The sequence below is a fragment of the Crocodylus porosus genome, unplaced genomic scaffold, assembly GCF_001723895.1.
Source record: "Crocodylus porosus isolate Cpor-Errol unplaced genomic scaffold, CroPor_comp1, whole genome shotgun sequence".
In the NCBI taxonomy this organism is placed as follows: Eukaryota; Metazoa; Chordata; order Crocodylia; family Crocodylidae; genus Crocodylus; species Crocodylus porosus.
The window spans coordinates 101,719,763-101,741,290 of record NW_017728943.1 but is presented as its reverse complement, the minus strand read 5'-3'; the positions used below and the strand labels follow the sequence as shown (position 1 = coordinate 101,741,290).

The window sequence follows — 21,528 nt, the reverse complement described above, 5'->3', positions numbered from 1 at the left end:
AGGGGCATATGACAGGTAGCCCTCACAGACAATCAGCGGTGAGGGGTGGGGCTACTGAAGTTAGAGACATGTGGGGCCAGTCATGCCTTGCCTGCAAAATGGCTATTGGGCCTGTGTTGTGCCCATGAAGTGGGGAGGCACCTTGAATTCGGTAGGTTCCTACTCATAGGTGATTCGGCAACTTTCGCAATCATAGGATCCAATGGATCTCCTACTTTCTGCTCCCCTACCTCCTGCTCAATACTCAAGTGGTCAGGGCATTTACCCAGAAAGCACCTCTATGCTAGGCTTCCCTCACCCTGATGGGCTTGATCCCACCTCCCAGTTCCCAAGAAAAACTGCTGTGGGCTGGGCAGACCAGAACCCAGCTGGGCCATTTCAAATAAATAAATAAATAACTATGTAAAATTATGGTCCATCTTCTAATTCTCTTGGTCCCATGAATCTCATGTTTTTGGACTAGCTTTAATAGGTGAGATAGAGTACCCTCAAGCCCTGCCCAGCCTAGTCCACAGCCTGGTGACCAGACACTTCCCTGGGAAGTGCAGGATGTTGGCTTGGATCCACCCCTCACCCACAGACTGAGGAAGTCCTACAATGCATTTTCTAAAACTTTAACAACTAAGCTACTGGACAAAAAGGCAAGTGGTCCTACTACCCCTATTCCTCTCAATTTAAATAACTTAACACTTAGAGAAAGACATGATGCAAAAATAAACACATTAACCATTTTCCAGGGGTCTCAGCAGGGTGGAATAGGATTATACTTACACTGGAAACAGATGTTGCCTTTGTGTCATCATAGACATTTTTATGGCAAAAGCAAAGCAAGCAGACATCCACACAACAGATGTCAAAAATTGTGGTCGTGACAATAGGCGGTATAAATTTGTGATGCTTTTTGCAACAGACAACTAGGTACTCCTGGGACTTCAGGGGGCCTATCCTGTGCACTCCAAGAATCCCCCTGTAGGACTGGGCCCCTGAAGCCCCCAGAGCACCTGCCTGGGTTTCCTCGTGTGCATGACAAAAGAATTCCTTGGCTTGTGTGTGGCATGGCACTGCCATGCCCTGAGCTAGGACAATGGGCAACATTTGTATTCCTTAATGAGGCAGATCAGCTGTGCTAGGTTACATCCTGCTCCAAAGACTACATCTGTTTATAACCTCAGTGACTGAGATGCCTGAAAGCCCCGTAAGTACCACTTCAAATGTCAGAAATGGAACAAAATCTGGGTCCAAAAGTTTTGCTTTCATCTAGGAAAAAATATAAAAAGATGTCCACAGCACAGATTAATTTAGAATTAAGAGCTATATGACTATTGACAAGAAACCCACTTCAAAACTGTAGAGGATTAAAAAAACTTCAAAAACCACTGGAGCCCAAATACTGCATTTTCCAACAACTAAGTACTGTTCTCTCCCCACAGCAAAGTGGAAGTGCTCATGGAACTACATTAAACAAGTGGCACAAAATAAGGCATTATGTCATTAAACACGTAATGAAGAGATAGAAAAAATGACCTCTTCATGGGGGAAGGGAGAGGTCACTGTTTTATGGACAAAATGTTCATAAGAAGAGTGATGTTTCACAATGAGATTTCAAAAGCAACAAGGTATTTTGAACAAGTTCAGTAAGTGGCAGATTACCAGAGATACTGGCATTTTCTTGGAACACTGCATGTAGCCCAACTAAAGCTTTTAGGTGAGTAATGTGTCTAACTTCAGATACTTTACGCACATCCTGCTGCTTTGTATCAAAAAGGTGTGCGATTATAAGAGCTATCCATTAGAATTTTTAAAACGCACAAGTCAGAAGTTGGTCAGACATTTCAAGCATCCCTTTGCTACTGCTGCCAACTAGCACAGCATGCCAACTGAGTTACGGCTGGTTAATGACATTACAGCTAAGTAGAATTTCACTTCAAATGTATTTGAACTTCTGCTGGGAAATAACAAAATCTGATGCCAAGGTGATGATTATGTTACAAAACCAGATTGAAGCAGCTGTCTTCTAGTTACTAAAAAAGAAAATGAGCAAGTTGAGATTCTCTACAACCTCAGAGAAGCCCAAGGCACTGACCTGTGAAATCAGCTCTGACCAAGGCTACAAGATTGCTTATAATACTGGTAAAAGGCACATGAGCCATGACAAAAGTGTTTTAGAACTCACTGATATCTGGTTGAGCTGCAAATACCACAGCAATGACGCATGGATCTGTAATTTGGATTACAATTTTAAGAGCTATCCAATCACTTCTAACTGAATACCTACTGATACAAAATGAGTTACCCATACAAAAGATTAAGAAAGTGTGGCTACGTCTACACGAGATGCTCACTGTGCAGTAGCATCGCCAGGCACGAACTGTGATACGATGCTACTGCACAGTACTCATGAACTACTGCACAGTCATTAGTACTTGGTTATGCAAGTACTAGATGACTGCTACAAGACTCGAGACATCTTTGCACATGATTGTTTGCAATTATGTATAGCTGTGACTTGGAACAAGTTGTTGCTTGCATCAAATCACTCTACACTTTATACATTTGACAGTTTTTAGTACATACTATAGTATGAATTTTCCAAATGTTAATTTTTATGGGTTAAAAAAAAGTTGTTAAAACACCACTCTGATAATGGACCAATCCTTCTTGCAAATCTCAGCTTTAGAGACCTGAGGCCACAACTACAGTATGTATTTGCACAATATACTGATTTAGAAAGAGCAGGAAAGAGTACAAATGTTCTCACTACAGCAGCCAATAATAGTAAGTACCATATTTACCCGAATCCAAGATTATAGGCAGTCCTCGACTCGCAATGTTTCAAGTTACATTTCGCACTTACAAGATTTATAAATTGACACCATTTCAACTTTGAAGTCAGTTTTGACTTTACAACGCTTGATCTGATGCCATGTTTTGCCAATGAATATGGTCACTGCATTGCCCATCTCCCTGGAAAACATCTGTCCACGCTTCCTTGGATGTTTTCTTTAAGAAAGCAGCCAGAACGCCAGAAAAACCTGTAGCCAAGACTCCTGAGAAGACTCCAGCCAAGAGCCCTTCAAAAGTCCAGCAAAGCCACCTCAGAGAAGTCCTTCCAAATCAATGTGATTGCTAATTACAATATAAATACATTAATGTAGCTATATTACTCATCTATAATTGATTGAGTACAAAATTCTGGATTATTTTTGGTGACAATAGGGTATCAGACAATCCCACATTTATAACATTGTTTCCTATGGGAAAAAAATCAGTGCCAAGTTACAACATTTCTACTTAAGACGCAGTTTTCAAGAACCAATTGTGTTATAAATCCAAGGACTGCCTGTACTTCAAAATTACCATATTTACTTGATTCTAGGGAGAGGTTTTTTTCCTCCCTTCCTATATCATGAGGGGAAAAAACCTTTTTCTTAGAAACAAGTACAAGAGCAGTGCAGGGTGCAGGTAGCTGCTATGGCTTAGGTTCCAGGCCCTACCTGGGGTCAGGGCCATAGCCACAGCTGCTACATGCTCCCCACCCCACCTTACTTCTGCACCCAGACATCTCCCTTCTGCAGTCTCTTCCCCTATTCTCCTCTGCTCGTGCAGATTCTGCTCCCCCACCTGCCCCTTCACCCATGCTCCATCCTGGTAGCCCTGTCCATGCTGCAGCCTGGGGCACTGAGTACAGCCCCAGCCCAGGCCCGCAGCAGCAGCCCACAAGGCTACTATAGGGGCTGGGCTAGAGCCATGCTTAGTGCCCCGGGCTAGAAAGGGGACAGAGCTTGCCAGCGCAAAACAAGCAGGAGGGAGCACGGAGCAGGGGCTGGAGAAAGAGCAAAGGCTAGGGGAAGGGAGAAACCAGGGGATCTGGGGGGGAAGGGGCAAGCAGAGGCAGCAGGCAGAGGGAGGGGGCAAGCTGCTTGACCCACCACTGCCTGTCCTCCTGTAGTGATGGGGGGGATGAATTAAATGACGACCCTCCAATAATTAGATTGCGTGTGGAAAAGTATAACAAATTTATAAAGTTTCCCACAGAATCATATTGTACAGGGGTTGCCTTAAAATTAAGGGTCATTTTAGATCAGGGCAGACTATTTTGGGCAGAGGGTCACTTACTGAGTTTTGGCAAGGTGTCAAGGGCTGCATGGGTAGCTCTGCCCCTTCACAGGTGTCCCACCCCCTGGTCCCCATCTTGTGACTGGAAGACCCCCCCCAATCCCTGACCTTTGCCACCAGAAGCCTCGCCCCATGTCCCCAGAAGTACTTCTTTCAGGAAGGGGCTTTGCTGTCTCAGAACCAGCAAAATATCAAATTATATTCTAAAAATTGAATATCTACAACATTGATTAATTTGATTTCAAAAAATATTTTTGTCCCGATATACATGCGTTCGTGTAGTGTACACAGAAGTGATAGTATAATTGCTTAAAATGAAGTCTTACTTTTGTATTTTACAGGGAGTGGGTATAGGTTTGGGGAGGGGGGCTGTGGGTGTGTGGGGCATGTGGATAGGTGTGGGGGATATGTGGAGGGTGGGTGTCTGGGGTGTGTGAGGGTCTGTGTATATAGCAGTGCAAGGGGGGGCAGGACTCAGCATGTGTATGGTAGGGGGTGTGTCTGGGACTCGCCCTACGAACACACACACACAGACACACACACACTCTCCCATTCCTGGCCCTAGGGTACCAGCATAGGCTCAACATGGTGCAGGAGCAGCTGGCAGGCAGGCAGGGAAGCCACAAAAGCAGCAGCCGGGGGGGGGGCAGGGGTGAGAGAGAGGAAGGGGGGCAGAGCATGAGCAGACCTGCAGAGCCCAGCAACAGCTGGGTGGGAGCATGAGGCTGTACCGGTGTCCTGGGGCTAGTGCAGGCAGGAGCACGGGGCCTGGGCTGGCAGAGATTTATGGACCCGGGCTGGACTACACCAGCAGGAAGAGGGGAGAGCCAGCTCAGCTCCAGAGCCCCTGCTGGCCTGGGCCCCACTGGTGCTGGCCCCAGGATACTGGGGCTGGCCCCAGGATACTGGGGCTGGCCCCACACTCCCACCTAGCTATCACTGCATGCCAGCTTGCTCCCACTCCCTCCTCCCCACACCTGTGGCCACTTTCACCATTTCCCTGCCTGTCCTCTGGCCGCTCCTGCACCACATGGCTCCCGACTGCATGGCCGGACAGCAGGACTCAGCAGGAGCTAGCCCAGCACGAGGACTAGGATGATCCCCATGGCCCCCCCTTGTCTCCCTCCCCCAACTCTTACTTGAATTTCCCTTCAGTGCAGGGAGACAGGAACAGCTCCAGGGGCCCAGGCCACAAGACTCCGCTAGGCAGAGGTTTTGGCAGGGGGGGGGGGGGCGGCGGGTAGGGGAAGTGGAAGGAGTTGAAGGAAGTAGGGCTGAGCGGGCCTGGCCATTGGGTACAGCTGGCTTCCCCTGGGTCATACTGCCCCTGGCCCCTGTCATCTTTGATAGGCAGCCAGGAGCAGATAAATACTATTTTTTAAAAGTTTTTAGGAGCCCCACGGACTGGATAGAATGGCCTGACGGGCCAGATTTTACCCACTGCTGTCTTAGATCCAAGTAATGCAGTAACATTATGCTCCAATAATTAGATTCTATAGATGCCCCCACCCCTTGCCTCCCAATACCAGTGCCCCCTTGCTACCTGTCCCTCCTCCTCTTCTCTGTCACTTAGCCTATGCAGCAGCTGCAACTCCAGCCCAGGACATAGAGCACACTGTGGCCAAAGTGGCAGCCCCAGGCAAGCAGCAACAATGAATTGGTCTAGCCTCATCCTAACAGGTAGAAGTAGCACCAGCCCTGGTCCCAGGCCTGGCAGCAGCAACTCTCACCTTAGCTGCAGACAGTAACAGCAACTCTTGCCCTGGCCCTGGCCAAGTAGCAGCAACAAACAGGAGCAACTCTGACCCCAGCCCTGACCCTGGCCTTGCCAAGACTAGGCTTCCCTCTCCACCTCTACCCCATGCTGAATTAAAAAAAAAGTCTGTCTTGGATTCAGGTAAACAAAGTAGAATTCTACTGTGGACAGATTATAAGGTTATAAGTTACAACAGCAAGAATGAACTACTATAAATTTTAAAAGCAAGAGACTGTAAGGCTACTTAGCAAAACTAAGGATATTGTCTCTGCTTGCTGCTGCAGAAAGGCTCGTGTTTCAAAAACATAACTTGCTAATTAGGTTTAAAGATAAAGGCTGATCAACAGATCCTTTTTCAGTAACCGAACATGCTTTTTTTTTTTTTTACACTATTTAATTTATGCATGCATAATTGCAGACTTCAGTTTTGAAAATTATTGCTGGGCAGTTTCCAGTGGCCTACACAGCCTTCCAATTAGATGGCGCTGGTGCCCCTTATTTCCAAATGACAAACTAAGCAGATAAATACCAGAGCAGATAAGTAATTTATTTAAATTGGACACTGTTTAAAAATAAACCTTTACAGAACTTAGTTTGAAATGATGACAACCTAGATTAGTGTAATTTTAGGCCTTAATGATAAATAATTTAAACAAGAAGTACATGTTTGCTGCCAACATTTTAATTTAAGTCAAACTGGTGAACTGGTATAAAATTCCTGGCTAAACACATGAAACCAAAGTTGGAAGCAATAAACTACCTTTTCACAGAAACAGCCTTGCTTGCAGGTTCAGAGAAGATATTTTCTTCATTCAAGTGTCTTCAACTAGTCCAATTTGACCACTACCTCATTCAAAAGTTCAGAAATTAACGGGGGGAGCTAAAAATGAAAAAGCCTGGTTTCATCATCCGATCTATGAATAAAAATGAAATGCAAGAGGCTGAGATCTATTAGGAAGGACATGGCAACCAGAGACGGTCAAAGCTGGTATTTCTTTTTTTTTTTTTTAAAACAGTAATTCTTCAGGCAAAACATTTTGCTACTCCTTTTTCTTTGCATAGCCAACATATTACATTTTAAATCCTCTGTGCATTTTATTGAATATCCATCCATTTGAAGTCAAATAGAGCATGACAAATCACAAGTGCAAATAATCACTTAGTAAATGGAACATGAACAAGTTTAACAAAAAAGTGTAATAATTAAGAAAATTCAGTAAGTGAACATTAAACTATGCAACAGCTTAAACATGTGCATCTCAATGACCACAAAACTCCCATGAAGACTGTTTAAGTACAAATCAACATGTTCTAATTATTGCCAGCCAATATTTATCTATTTTCTTTTAGGAAAAAAGAACTAAAAATACAAAATAAGGTTAAAATCAATTGTTTAAACAGCAGTATGCTTGCCAACTCAAATCAGATTAAAACAGAGAACCAAATTGCTTTAACAAATATCTATTAAGGTAGAGTGATATAAAACAAATAGGGGTGCACTGATAGAGATTTCTGGGGGCCCAATGCCAATAGCCAATTTTTAAGGAGGCATATCAGCTGATACCTATCCGATTTCCAATATGCAGCTCTTCGGCTTCAAAAGGTATGCCCAGCTGGTAAGTCTGATGTGGTGGGAGGGGGCAGATCAAGGCCTGTGCTGCGAAGGAGGGACTGGGAATACTGCTGGGACTGACCTGCCAAGGTGGGAAGGGGCATGGCACAGAGTCGTAAACAGCTCATCTGGGGGGGTGGGGGGCCCTGGCCCCTTCACTGTTGTCCACCCTGAGGCACGTAAGCCAAGCAAAATGCCTTTGAGTATCACACTCTGGCACTCACGCTGGAGGTTGCCTACCCATTTTAAACATGCCAGAGGCTGATCTCCCCCAGATCAGTGTGGCGTGGGCTGGGGCTGGGACGGAGGCACAACTCATCTGGATGGGGCATGGTAAGGGAGAGAGGGGCAGCTCCCACCACTGCGCACAGCTTGTCCAGTGCTCTTCTGGCAGTTCCCACCACTTGCCTGGAAGAGCATGGGGGGGGGGGGGGGGGCACGTGCCCCCCAGATCTGCCTGACTGGGAAGAGCCTGGCCCCAGCCCATGCAGAATCTATACTCCGCAGCTGGAAGCTTTTGCCTCTGCCTTGCCCTGTCATAGCTCCTAGCTGCTCGGCCCTGTTGCAGCTCCTTGCATCTAGAAGAGCTGAGCCATGCCTGTTGCAGCGGGGGTGATCCACAGGAAGGGCCCAGCTTGCCTCCAGAGTTGCTGCTGCCCCCTAGGAGTGGGAAGTACCTCATCCAGCCCTGCTTTGCACACCAGCCTGACTGACCCAGCCCTTAGAGCCAAACCTTATTCCAAAGTTATGGATCCAGCTTGCTGACTTCCCTTACTGACATTGTTCTAACACAGAGGTCAGCAACATTTTTGGGCAGAGCGCCAAAAACACCCACGACCTTGACTTATATGATGTTGGTGTGCCAGGGACAAGATGGTGGTGGGGGAGCCATGAGGGGTGCAATCCTTGTTGTGGCAGTGCAGCCCTGGCCCCTTCACTGCTGTCCACCCTGAGGCATGTATGCCAAGCAAAATGCCTTTGAGTATCACACTCTGGCACTCAAGCTGAAGGTTGTCTACCCATTTTAAAACATGCCAGAGGCTATTCACTTTGGAGACAGTGCTGCAGATATTGGTATGGCCTGGTGTGAGATTTACACCCTCTCCTTTTGAGGGCCAGCAAGAGGTCACCAGACACCACCAGAACTGCGACACTTTCCAAGGCTCAGACCCCTCTCTCAGGGCAAACCCACCCTGCCCTTCACAAAAAAAAACAAAAACCCAAACTCTTCCTGGGGCTCCCGCTGGCTTCCCCAGGATTGGTTTCATAACCACACTGGACGCCTTGTGGTGCCCTTGTGGTCCACTACTCCAGATTTAGGAATCTGAACCTGACTCCCTTTTGATCAGCTGAGGGCAACAGAAGCCATCACCCACCGCTTCGGAACGCCACTTGCCTATTTCTTTGGACTGACTGATCCATGCTCAACTGCTGTTCACATCGAACCCTTCTCCACTTCGGCCTTCAAAGTTCTTGTTTGAATATTTGTTACTAGCACCAAGAGCTGCACCTATGGCTGCTCTATGCAGGCCCATGCCCTGGGCTTCATGCCCACTGCAGAGGCCCTCCAACTCATCGTGGCATACCCCTGTGGCTCACTGCCACTGATGCCTGGGTATGGGCCCAATTCTTCAGCACCATCCATTTTCAGGGCTAACTGCTTTGGCAGGTGAGTTGTTACAAACCTTACTGCAGTGGTTCTCAACCTTTTTTTGTATCAAGACATTTGTAAACAGTGGCCAGTCCCAACCCCATGCCCCTCACTCCTGACCTGCTGCCCCCCACACTCAGGCCTCAGCCCCCAATGTATGGGGCAGGGGTGTGGTGGCAGAGTAGGGGGTGCTACTATGCAGAGCTACCCGCCTCACTGTGCCAGGCCCAAAACCTTACTTCAGAAGCCTCCCTTGGGGAGCCTAGAGCCAGCTGTTCTGCTTCCTGAAGAACACCCGCAAGCCTGTGGTAACGCTGCCACCACCCAGGCCCTAGTTTCTGGCAGGGCTCTCTGCAGTCTGGGGCAAAGAGACCTTGCCAACCTTGGGGGTGCTTTACCCATAGTAATATTTCTGGGTGTTTCTTTCAGCCCGAAGCATCCCTAGATAGCATCAGGAAAAACTGAAGAATAGAAAGAAAAAATCTTCACTTGCCAGGCAAGGAGTGGAAGGCCTTCCCCCTCAGCAGCCCAACATAGCAGGTTGTAACCCAACACCCTATATTGAACTGGAGCGGGGGGGGGGGAGGGAAGAGTAGAACAAGTATGTCAGTACACTTTGAGCAAACAAAAGCAACAGAAGTCATTACAGATACTGGATATGGTAACACTTAAGATGCAACTGGCCTAAACCTAATTCCTCTCCTGGCTGGTTTCCAGATTTCTACTTACAGAAATCACCAAGCACCAGCCTGGTGTGCTTGCTTGAAGTTTTTCAAAGTGCCCACCAGAAGGAAAAGAGCACTCCCCTTTCCCCCTAGCAATTTTATCTGGCCAGGTTCCATGATTGACCAGCCTGAACCAAGAAGAAAGCAAGGAAAGAGAAAGGGGTCACCTGACCTGACCTAAAAGTGAGGGTCAGAGAGAGGGGGAGGGATTTCTTCACACGGGGGTGGGTGTGTGGGGCATGGAGGTCCCCCCCAAGCAGCCCCTTGCAGGCTGGAACGCTGCCAGCCTGCAAGAGAAAAGCCATGGTTTCTCACATTTTTTTCCTTTAAAGGAGAATCTATTTTTAAATTGTTCGTAACCTTTTCATGTACTCTTGTGACCCCACTTTTGGGTCCACAGGTTAAGAAATGCTGCTCTAGCGGATTTTAACTTCCATGGCCACTGTCCTGCTGTTGGCATCAGGCACCTTAACCTGGTATTAGGTTCATCCCATAATACCAGTTCTGCTTACCAGAAGTAGCCGACTAGGTCAGGGATGGACAACATACAGCCTGCAGGCTGGATCCAACATGCCAATTGACTGGATCCAGCCTGAAGGCAGGTGCCCTCTAATTGATTGCATCTGGCCCAGCTGCCCCCATGGTGCTCTGCCTGGGGCCAACCCTTGCGTGCTCCTGCCTGGGGCAGTCTGCACCATGCTCCTGCCCACACCCTCCCCATGCCCACCAGACAGTACACACAGTTTCCCAACAGTGCTGCTCCCAGTGTGGCTGCAGCTACTTGGGTACAGTACTGCTCAGCTGCCCCTCCCTCCAGCAGCTCCTCCTCCTTCAGCTCCTGTTGTGCCACTCCAGGCAGCAGAAAACATGGGGAAGCCATGATGACACGTGCTGGGCAAGGGAGGAGGTGCAGCTGGGCAACTCTCACCCTAGTGCACAGGACTGTAGCACCAGGCCACCTTCCATCCACCTGGCACAATGAGCAGGCACCTGAAGGCAGCTGAGTGGATGAAAGGCAGCTAGGAGCTGGAGCCCCATTTGCTAGGGCAGGAGCCACCCAGCTACAGCTCCCTACAGCCTGGATAGGCACATGTCCCCGCAGCCTCCCCATACTGCCTGGAGCAGTGCAGCGGGGGCAGAAGGACGAGTTGCTGGAGGTGGGGGGAGCGGAGCAGTACCCAAGTGGCTGCAGCCACACTAGAAGCAGCTCTGCTGGGAAGTTGTGCACACTGACCAGGGTGGGAGCAGTTCTGCCTGGTAAGCACAGGGAGGGTGCAGGTAGGAATGTGCCATAGGCTGTTTGGGGGCAGCTGCTGGTCAGAATGTGCGGGGGGTGGGGGCCTGACCACATCTGCATCCCAACTCAGGCAAGCTCTGTTGCACACCCCCCCGATCCCCGATGGCTCCCAGAACCTAGCATGTGGGCAGCCCCCACTCCCACCACACACAATATGAGAATAAGACTAAGACTATTTTGAGCCAATATGCAATTGCCTCTATATACACACTAAGGACAAATGACTAATAGTACTTAACACCTATAGGAGCTAGACAGCACCACCCCCCAGCTCAGGGCTTCCCAATGAGCCTAAGGGAAGGTCTCAGAGGTTCCTTGGTCTCAATGCACAACCAGCACAAAGGACCATCAGTACTACCTCCAGCCCAGAGGGCTTGACAGATGGTCCCTGCCAGCCAGTCCCAGCTAGGGTTTGCCAACTTTATACCACATGGCTTAAGGCCCATGCCATTAGCCTGAGCAGAACAGCCCACCACAGCCCCCCTTCAGCCACTTGTAATATTCCCTGTAGCCATACCTATGGCTAGCTGCAAAAACTATCTGACAGCCAAGAATTTTTTTGCCATACATACTCCTGTCACTGGCAAGGCACCAGGGGGCTAGGGAACAGCTCCCCAGCCAGCCATACGGAGCCCAGACTAGCAAGCTATGCCTTGCGTCAGCATCCCAGCAGGAACCACAAGGAGACACTGGGCTCAAAACCTGCTGTGGCCTTTAACTGGATCTCTAAGGGGTACTCCCCTTAAGAGTCATATAAAGAGAGTGAACTACACCCCTCGTTTACCCATGCTACACTGGTTGTTTTCTCTTGATCTGACCTCAAAAGTGGGCACCCTAGTACCTATGGCCAGACCAGACTGAATTGACTTGATCCCATCTGATCTCAAAAGCAAAGTAGTCCTGGGCCTAGTTAATACTTGGATGGGAGACCACCTGGGAATCCTGGGTGGCATAGGCAGCCCCAGCCTTTCGCTTGGATGTGCAGAGGACAGCATTGTTTTCTTAGTTTAACTCATTTCATTTTACTTTACTTCACTGTTTATATTCTCCTCCTAGCCAGGTACAGCTAGCAGGGCTGGGGAGGAGTGCAATACAGCATGGGAGAAGGATCAGACCCAGAGGTCAGGTGCTGCCTGGCCTGCCAGCAGCCCAGCCCCCAGGGGTGGGACGGGCTGGCTCTGAAGAAAAAAAAAAAAAAGACTGGGGGAGAAGGGGCAGTGGTGCGAATGCAAATGTGGGGGACGGAGAAGAAATGATCCTCAGATTAAGTTAAACCCAACTAAACTTCTAGAAAGAGTTGATTGTGCAGAATAAATTCACTGGGATACAAGCAACAGAGAACACAAAGCCTGGCTCTAAAGCCAGCCACAGGACTGGCAGAGTGGCATCATGGAATGGGGAAGAGAAGAGATCTAGTGAGAAGCCAGGTAGCAGCAGAAGCAGCAGCCTATGCAGGAAATGGAAAAAGAATAGGAAGCAAACTACTAAGAAAAGCCTCTCCTAAGCAGCTTCTTGTGGAGACCAGACACTAGCACTTTTAGCATACCCCTACTCCTAAACACAGCTCAAAAACTGTAGGATATCTACAAAATATATCATTTTGATTTATTCAGATGTCAACTGCAACTGCATAAATTATCAAACAAAGAAGCATGGGGGAGAGATAATTCATCGTTTCAGGTGTGCAACACCATTATTTAAATCCTCCCTAAAGCACTGTTTAAATTTGGTCTGGTAAACCTATACTGAAAATAGATCCATGGGAGGAAGCTTTAAAAGTATCTTATTAAAAAGGTAAGGCTGCTAGATTAATTTTAACCTCTGTTCACCTCAGCCTTATTTTCGTAAGTACTTCATAAAAATTGTAACAGCAAGTTCAAATGTATAGTTAATTGCTCCTTTATTCAACAGGGGAACAGAAATGTTTTAATGAAGTCTGATCACCTGTTGTTACTTTAATACAATTAAAGATATTTTAAAACACATGAGCTGGAAATGACTAATTCAAAGAGTTAACAATAAATCCTCTCCAGTTTCCCATCAGGACAAGGGTTCAAAGTTTTGCTTTAGCTCTGCAAAAGCAGACACCACTAGTTAGTTATGTAATACAAGGCATATAGAGCTCTTCAGTATACAAGGTATTTAGTAAGACCATCAAATATTGGCTAAATATACACAGCTCTCTGAACAGAAGGTAAAATGTCAGTCTACATTTAACAATTAAACGGCTTGGATGAATACTGACTCCAAATTCTACTTATTATAGTATAGGAACACTGACTTCAGTCAACAATTCCTTACTTTTCCTTGATCTGGAAATATGGCACTGCACAAAGCTGAAACAAACTGCATTTCTCAACTTTCCACCAAAATAGAAGGAAAGGAATGCTACAACAAAGAAGAAGAAAAGAAGGAAAAAAGCCAAAAGACCTAAAGCTTAACCACTTGTCTGGAAAACATTCACAATGCTTGCAGTGAGAGAAATTAAAAGCTCCCAGTCTTGGGAGGTTCAAAAAACAAAACAAAACAAACAAAAAACAAAACAAAAAACCACACACACAACCCCTCCCAACCCACCATAATCCATGAGCATCCAAATTAAAAGTGCCCAAACTAGCAAAGATTTAACGAGTCTGCCACAGTATAATCTTTGAATTTTCTGACCACACTTCCAGAAACTACACAGCAGCATGCCGATTCTTCCCAGCTAAATCAAGGATTATAGATAAGAATTTGATCAACAGACAAAACAAAGAGAAAAAAAAGTATCTCCACTTCTGCCCTTTCTGGAATTTTTCTCACTCCTTGTTCCAATCCTTCCAGCATCTAAAAACTCTTCCCTTTCATCCGTATGACAACCCCAAACCTTCCTTCTGAGAATTTTCCTCTACCCTTGCTAGCACCTATGCTTTTTTACCCTACAAACCATCAAAAAGTAAGGTCCTTCTTGGAAGGACAGCCAGGAGGACTTTTTTTGGCACAGGACTGCTATACTACAAGAACCAAATCTTGGCTAGGCCATGGGTAACAATACCACGTAATGCACTGGGGCACCATCAAGATTTGCTCTCCCTATCCACCCCAGTTTCAGCTTTTTAAATTCGCTATCACTGCAAGCAACATCAGGTCTTGCAGGCATAGTGCTTGCAAGCCGTGGATGGGGAATCACTGCCATGAAACTGTTGTCTAACAAGTCTCAAATATTAAGAGCAACAACTAAAAGTTACAAGAAAAGGCCAAATTGTACAGATAAAAGTGAGGGCTATTATATTGTCAAAGAGGTCTGGTTAAGGAAAGAAACAAATGCAAATTGCTTGAATCCAAACTAATTGAAACACAAGGCTTGCCTACAAGGTTCACACACACACACACACACGCTTACTGGCCTTCCACCTGTATTGTACAACATATTTGATAAAAAATACATATGCATAGCCATAATTCTGTTTTTGTATGGAAGGTGGCTAAGACAAGGTAGGCCAAACACTGTAGGGGGACACTTTGAATTCAAACAGATAATGTTTTACCAGATTCCTGCCCCTCTCCCTCCACCCTCCCCCCAAAAAATTAAAAAGCAGCCTACCAAGTTAAAAAAGGGGGGTCTGCTTCAAGTAAAGAAGAAAGTTTTCCTTTGTTATTCTTTTTCCTCCCCCTTCCCAATATCTTCTGTGCCATTCTAGATGCTTAATTTGCAACTTTTCACCAAAATTAATATCTGGAGTAGTATGGTCAGTCAATGAGTGAAACATACTCTGAAATCATCCAATAAAAAGAAAAAAAAAAGTCATTCCTTTTGCAAGACAGTTGGCCTTTAAATAGACTGACTGTACTTAAGTCAAGTTGAATTAAGTGATTGCTTTTATTCATTCCTTGGTACAGTCATTCTGTCTATACCCATTTATTAGCACTGATCTGAAAAACCAGTTTTATACCAGGAGTCTCAGGAAGAGAATAATCATATTGGTAAATATAATACAAGCTAGCTGCACAGCCAATTTATATTTTCCTAGCTCATCACCAGGGCATTAGCCAAATACCTTAAACCAAAATGCTGTACTCTGCCCCATTTATGTGACATGCTAGAGAACACAGAATGAGCAGAAAGATAGAGAAAGGTCCATTTGGCTTGAAGCTGACACATTAGCCTGGCAAGGCTGTAGAAGAGTAGAAAAACACCACATCCATCACAAAAGCCAATGTTATTTCAAAGTGAAGGCAAAGAAGCCCCTTTTGCTTGAAGGTTTAATACCAGACTTACCAGTTAAGCACCGTAATCCATATCAAGTGCTCTACCCACCTGCCAAACCCAGTGGAGAGAACTGGAGCACCTCTTATATGACTGCTTTCAGCAACTGAATGCGCCCAAGGGGAGTAGCTTACAGCATGGGCTGGTAGAGATCAAATGCAGGTAGGATTTTAGAGCAAAAATCTTATCCAAAAACAAATAAATAAATAATAAATAGAATTTAGAATAATAAACAATTCAGAAAACTGAAGCTTTCCAAACAACAGCACATCCATGTTTCTCATCATTCTGTTACTTCCCCAGTAAAATGTTACCAGCATCAGAATAAATTCACAGCCCCTGCTTTTTGTCACCAATGACAACAAAGATTATTGCAATACCTGGAGGTAGCGTCTCCATACTTTGTGCTTTGTCCTCCCCATTGTTACTTCGTGAGTCTTTTCTTTTTGGTGAATTAATGTCATTTGGGTCCTCCTGAGGGGGTGGAAAAAGAAAGTATTTTCTTAAAGCCACTTCTTAAAGCAACATAATTAATTGGTATTTCATTTTCTGCATTTTCAAAGTGGACAGCAACAGCATGGTCTCTAAATCATGTTAAGGATGTAAAAAAATGGGAAAGGTTGCTTTTGGATATAAGCAAAAGGAATGGATTTCTTTCCCTATTTTTACAAAAACAAACTACGGAGACAAATGCTTCATTTAAGCAGCAAATACCTTCTTACTTGGAAAAAAGCCCTTCCCTGTTTTCAAAGAGCAAGTATATTAGAAAATATACACAGTTTGTTTCTATGAAGAAAGGAAAAGAACAAACAAAACAAAACCTCAAGTAAGCAGGCTGTGCAAAGAGGTTTTCCTATTTAGACAATCTCCCTCTGCCTCATAGCTGCTATTCAACATTGCTAAGTTACTTATCAGCTTTCATTGTCATTTTGGTAAATGGTTTTCTAAACACAAAACTTCTGAAAAGTACATGACAAACAGCCATTTAGAGGCATCCTTTACAGAGGAATCCAAGCTAGCAGCAGATTTTCAAATAAAATATCCATTAGACCTTATGACTGTAGTTCTAGATATATACACTGATATAGTAAAGAGCAAGTGTCAGTATGCTTTTCCCCTTAAATTTCAGTAAAGGTACTTTACGAATATAGAAAGACAATTTCACTAAGAGCTCCATTTTCCTTTCTGCAGAGAAGTCATCACGAGTGCTTATGTTTCTATAGAAACAACTGATCATTCACTATTAGGATTTCACAGAATCAACCTGAAAGAGAAATTGGGTTAAAAGAAAAACATGCATGTAAAAAGTGATAATGAAATGTACAACTAGCACAAGGTTCTAATCTGAAGAGTCTGTGGAAAAGCCTTTACACAGTATATCTACATCCGATGTTTATTCAGTCATCTGTTATCAGTATCGAGAATCTTTGCTACCCTTTATCCCGGCAGAGTTGGAATCAACAAAACTAAAGAGAATGTTATTTTTTCTTGTACAAGATGTTGTTGCTAAGTCCCAACTACAGGGCCAATTTCATCTGTACAAATCTAGGCAGAATGTCTTACAAAAGCTTTAATACAGACAGTGGCATCACGCAAATAAACAACGACGCTTGAAATCCAAACAAAGAATATGCACAGACTGGTAGGGTACAGGTATTTGCAGTTTCTCCCATAGGAACCATGCCAGAGCTAAGAGAAAGTCTTTCATCCATCAGTAAGGAAGATATCCCTGTGCAAGGGCTTCTCACACAGACACTCCTGTATGAGTTTTGCTTCTGAGACCCAGGAGGAAACAAACAGTGGGGAAAAGCTCCTTGCGTCTTCCCCAGATCAGTTTTGTCCTTTGGAAGGGATAAACTCCACTAGCATAGCTAAGAGCACAGGTTAGCGCAGAATACATTTATAGTTTAAATGCACATTTACTGCTGCCATCAAGGGGTTTCTCTTCACCTACAGTTGAAAACTGCTTTAGAAGGGTTAATTTGGTTTAAACATATTTAGGGTTAAATGAAAAGACCAACTGGCCAAGTGACATTCCTTGGGCTATGTCTCAGGACACAGAAGGAAGGATTGTACACACTGTACATTTTCACATTGTAAAGAAGCTATTCTGCAACACTAATATTTTTAAGTAAGAACATGTAGATACTAAACTAATGTTGGAGGTGAGTGGAACAGTTATTAGAATAATATTTTCACTGCCAACTTATTTTAATATCTTCCATGGCATGACAAAACACAGTTTTACCAAAAATAAATATACTAAGCTTCTACATATAAAGCAGGTCTTGAAGCTGTAGGGGAAGAGATTAAATTTGCCTACTGCTTGATTACTTTGATTCAAAGATTACTGCATATAAAAAGAAATTCCTATTCTGTTCTCCCCTTTTATGTGGAAGGTTTTTCTTCAACTTTGCAGAAATATTTCAACCTTCTCAAGTGAAGACAACTGAAATATGAAGCTCTACATCATCCATTAGATCTCTGAGATTTTGTACCAATTGTTTACTCAAACAAAACAAGAGCCCACTAATTACAACTCCAATATTCATCATATTAAGCAGGAGGAGTAAGACTAGCATACCATTTGAAAGTCTCATCTCAACTCTGAACTGCAGTGTATTTTTTAAGCTACAGATCACACAAAAAACTGACACTGAAGGTTAGTTGGCAAGAGTCTAACCTTTTGTTTTAATCTTTTCAAAGTTCGTGATATAAGAAGAGGGAGGAAGCGAGTTACAGTAACTAAAACTAACCCTCTTGGCTATTGTGGTCTACGGAAGAGTTTAGACAATTACAAAATGGAGAAAAAGTGAGAAAAGATATGCATTTTGAACTTTTGGGAGCTTAAAATCTGAACACAGAGGAGGGGAAATGCTTTTTAAAACTTTAAGTTTGATTACTATATTATATTAGTGGCATGAGTGAGGTAGCAAGAAACTAATTCTGCTCTGAAAATTTAAAATTTATTCCTCAGCTTAATAAAACCACATTTTTACTTTAACATAATGGTAGATGTTTGCAATCAGGTAGAGAGATTAAAAGCTAGTTCAATATGGTTTTGAGCACCAAAATGATTCACAGTTAAAGTTATTGAATAATCATATTACTACTATCATGGTTTGCTGTATATCCCTTTTTCCTCCCCTCCTCCTCCACTTTCTTTCTTACTATATAATTTACTATTAAACACAAGTAACTGCAAGCTTTTTAGGGCTAGGACAGTGGTTTTTATACATCTGTACTGCACTTAGCACCAAAAGGTAACAAAAATCATGATCTAGACCTCTAGGTACTACTGAAAGATTAAAAGGAGTGTACTTGAAAGTTATAACAGGTATTTACTACTTCCTCCATCTTTCCAGCTCTGTTCATAAAAGTTATTAAGTGTCTGCAATTGACCATACATTGAATAGTAACATTATGATAAGACAGTTTTACCATGATTTTGTATTCCATAATTTATACTGTATTAAAAATAGAAGGGATAACAACCTAGACTTGTAAAACTTAAAATTTTAGAATGCTAAAATAATTTTGGCAATTTGAAAATTGGCAGTCAAAGTGAAATAAATGACTTCCACAGTATGACATTCTGTACCAGTGTGTTTAAAGATTTATATAGATTACAAGGATGGCAATGAAACCAAACCAAATCAGAGAAAGTTGTACTTCACTTGACACCATCTGCTAAATAAGAGTAATCGTGAGAAAGAAGAAGCATACACTAAAGTTTATTGTCCATTTTGGCACCTGCTTCAAATTTTTGGCCAAGTGCCACTTACAGGCAGATTTGCTGCCACTGACTTTTTTTTTTTTTTTTTTAAAAGGAAACCTTATACCGGCAACATCTTCACTGACACAAAGGGTACCATTCGATTCAGTTGAAGTAAAATAGGACTTTTCTATCTCATACAGCTCAGATCAGTCAAGGGCCTTGGAAAAGATAGCTCTGTTATATCAGCTATATTTTCTCAGCACTCCATGCACTTCACTGTTATGCTAAGGCACTTGGTACTAAGTCTACAAAATAAACTGGAATACTGCAATACTGAATGCTGCAGCAACCCGCTACCTAGGTGAATTCACACTCCTGAGTTGGGTGCTCTGACTCCCAATTTAATGTATGGATGCAGTTGCGTACCGAGGAATAGGATTCACAAAGCTAGCCTATTCAACAGAAAGCTACTTAAGTTAATCAGTAAAAATACCAAGGACAGAGAGGTATGTTTGAATCTGTCTCCCTGTCTGGAACTTAGGCACCTAATCAGGGATCCTGGGAGTTTTTTGTTTTGTTTTTTAAACAGAAAAATCACAAATCCTCTGATAAAACCCTACAAATTTGCTGATTAAAACACTCCCAAATCCACGATTGAAATGAAACACCACTGTAGGTTTAGGTATCAATTGAACTCAATGTTGTATTGATATATTTAGAATTGTAAAGCAATTTGGAAGCCTAAAAGTGCTTCAATCACTATAATAAAATAAATTTTAAATACCTATAAAATTTGGTATTTGATTTTGGGTTTATCATGGAAAAAAATCAGAGCTCCCCCTGCCCCCTTTGTTCACTAGAACACAGGTCCAGGCCCCTCTCTCCCCACCCACAGCCCCCTGCAACCCCAGTCTTGCCCGAGGGGGCTCCCAGCTGCCAGGAACCCAGGTCCACAGCCTCCCGCCCCTCCAGCACCACCCGAGCCCTGGCTGCTACTCGTGGAAGACAGTGGCTGCTGTGCCCAACTGGAGTGTGGCTCTCCCTCCCCCATAGGTGGCACAGCCAGAGCAGAGCCCATGAGTGGGGAGGGGAGAATGCTGGGGGGCTGCTCGCTGCAGGCTTGGGGCTCCTACCCTGCTGCCCCACCCCACTCCATAGCCCAGTGAGCAGGACCTGGCACAGTAAGGCAAAGTGGGGCCGAGCAAGGAAGCTCCTTGCCACCGCGAGCCCTCAGCCGCCCTGGCAAGGCATCCCCAGCCTCCACCTTCCCACTGCTGCCAGGGGTGCTTCACCATGGTGGTGCAGGGCTCGTGGCGGTGGCACTGAGCTTCCCCGCCCCACTCTGCTCTGCCCTGCTGCACCAGATCCCACCCACTGGGCCACAGAGGCCCCAGGGGGAAAGAAGCAAGGCAAGGAGCCCCAGCTTGCACCTGCCCATGCAGTGATTTGGAACTCAAAAAGGAATCCTATAAAAAGTGGAATCTTGGTTGTAGTACTAGGGAAGAGTATAAGAGCGTTGCACGGGTATGCAAGGAAAAAATTAGGAAGACCAAGGTACAATTTGTGATGCAGCTGGCAAGGGACATGGAAATACGCAATAAAAAGGGATTCTACAGGTATGTCAAAAGTAAGAGGAAGACCGGAGAAGCTCTATGTCCCTTACAGAATACAGAAGTAAACTTGTTACAGATGATGCGGAGAAGTCCTGCAATTAATACCTTTTTTACTTCAGTTTTCACAACTAGGGTCAGCTACCAAATGATAACTAGTTTGCAGCAGAGATAGGGATGGAGATAAAGAGCCTAGAGTAATAGCAGAACAGATTAACAATTACGTAGAGAAGCTAGATGCATTTATATTAGCAGGGCTGTATGGGATGCACCCTAGGAGAATGAAGGAATTGGCTGAAGTAATTTCAGAGTCTTTAGCAATCCTCTTTGAGAAGCTGTGGAAGTTGGGTGAGGCCCTGGACAACTGGAAAAGGGCAAATGTAGTGCCTATCCTTAAAAAAGGGAAGAAAGAGGATCCAGGGAACTGAAGACCAGTTAGCCTGACCTCAATACCTGGAAGAATCATAGAAGAGGTCCTCCAGGAATCCACTGTGAAACACTTGGAGGACAGCAAGGTGATCAGGAACAGTCAACATGGATTCACAACAAGCAAGTTATACCTGAACAACTTGATTTACTTCCATGATAAAAGTGACAGGCTCTGGTGATAACACATGCACCCCCTGAAAGCTGCAGTGCACCCCCTAACTGGCCATGCTTGCCACTTAGGTGGCTGACAGGTGGGAGTGCCGGTGCCCCCCCTGCAAGCGCTAGCTGGGGAATGGAGCACCGTGGCACTCCCAGAAGCCTGTCGCAATTGCCTGTGGGGGACCCCCACTGGTCAGTAGGATCAGCTG

At 44.7% G+C, this 21,528-nt stretch overlaps 1 protein-coding gene across 1 annotated transcript in view; it reads right to left on the bottom strand.

The window, feature by feature from the left end:
• GALNT2 (polypeptide N-acetylgalactosaminyltransferase 2) overlaps nt 1-21,528 on the bottom strand; it is a 95,806-nt gene that overhangs the window by 70,681 nt on the left and 3,597 nt on the right. The window contains exon 2 of the mRNA XM_019548621.1: nt 15,784-15,918. Coding sequence (XP_019404166.1) covers nt 15,784-15,918 — 135 coding nt within the window. The remainder of the gene's footprint in view (nt 1-15,783; nt 15,919-21,528) is intronic.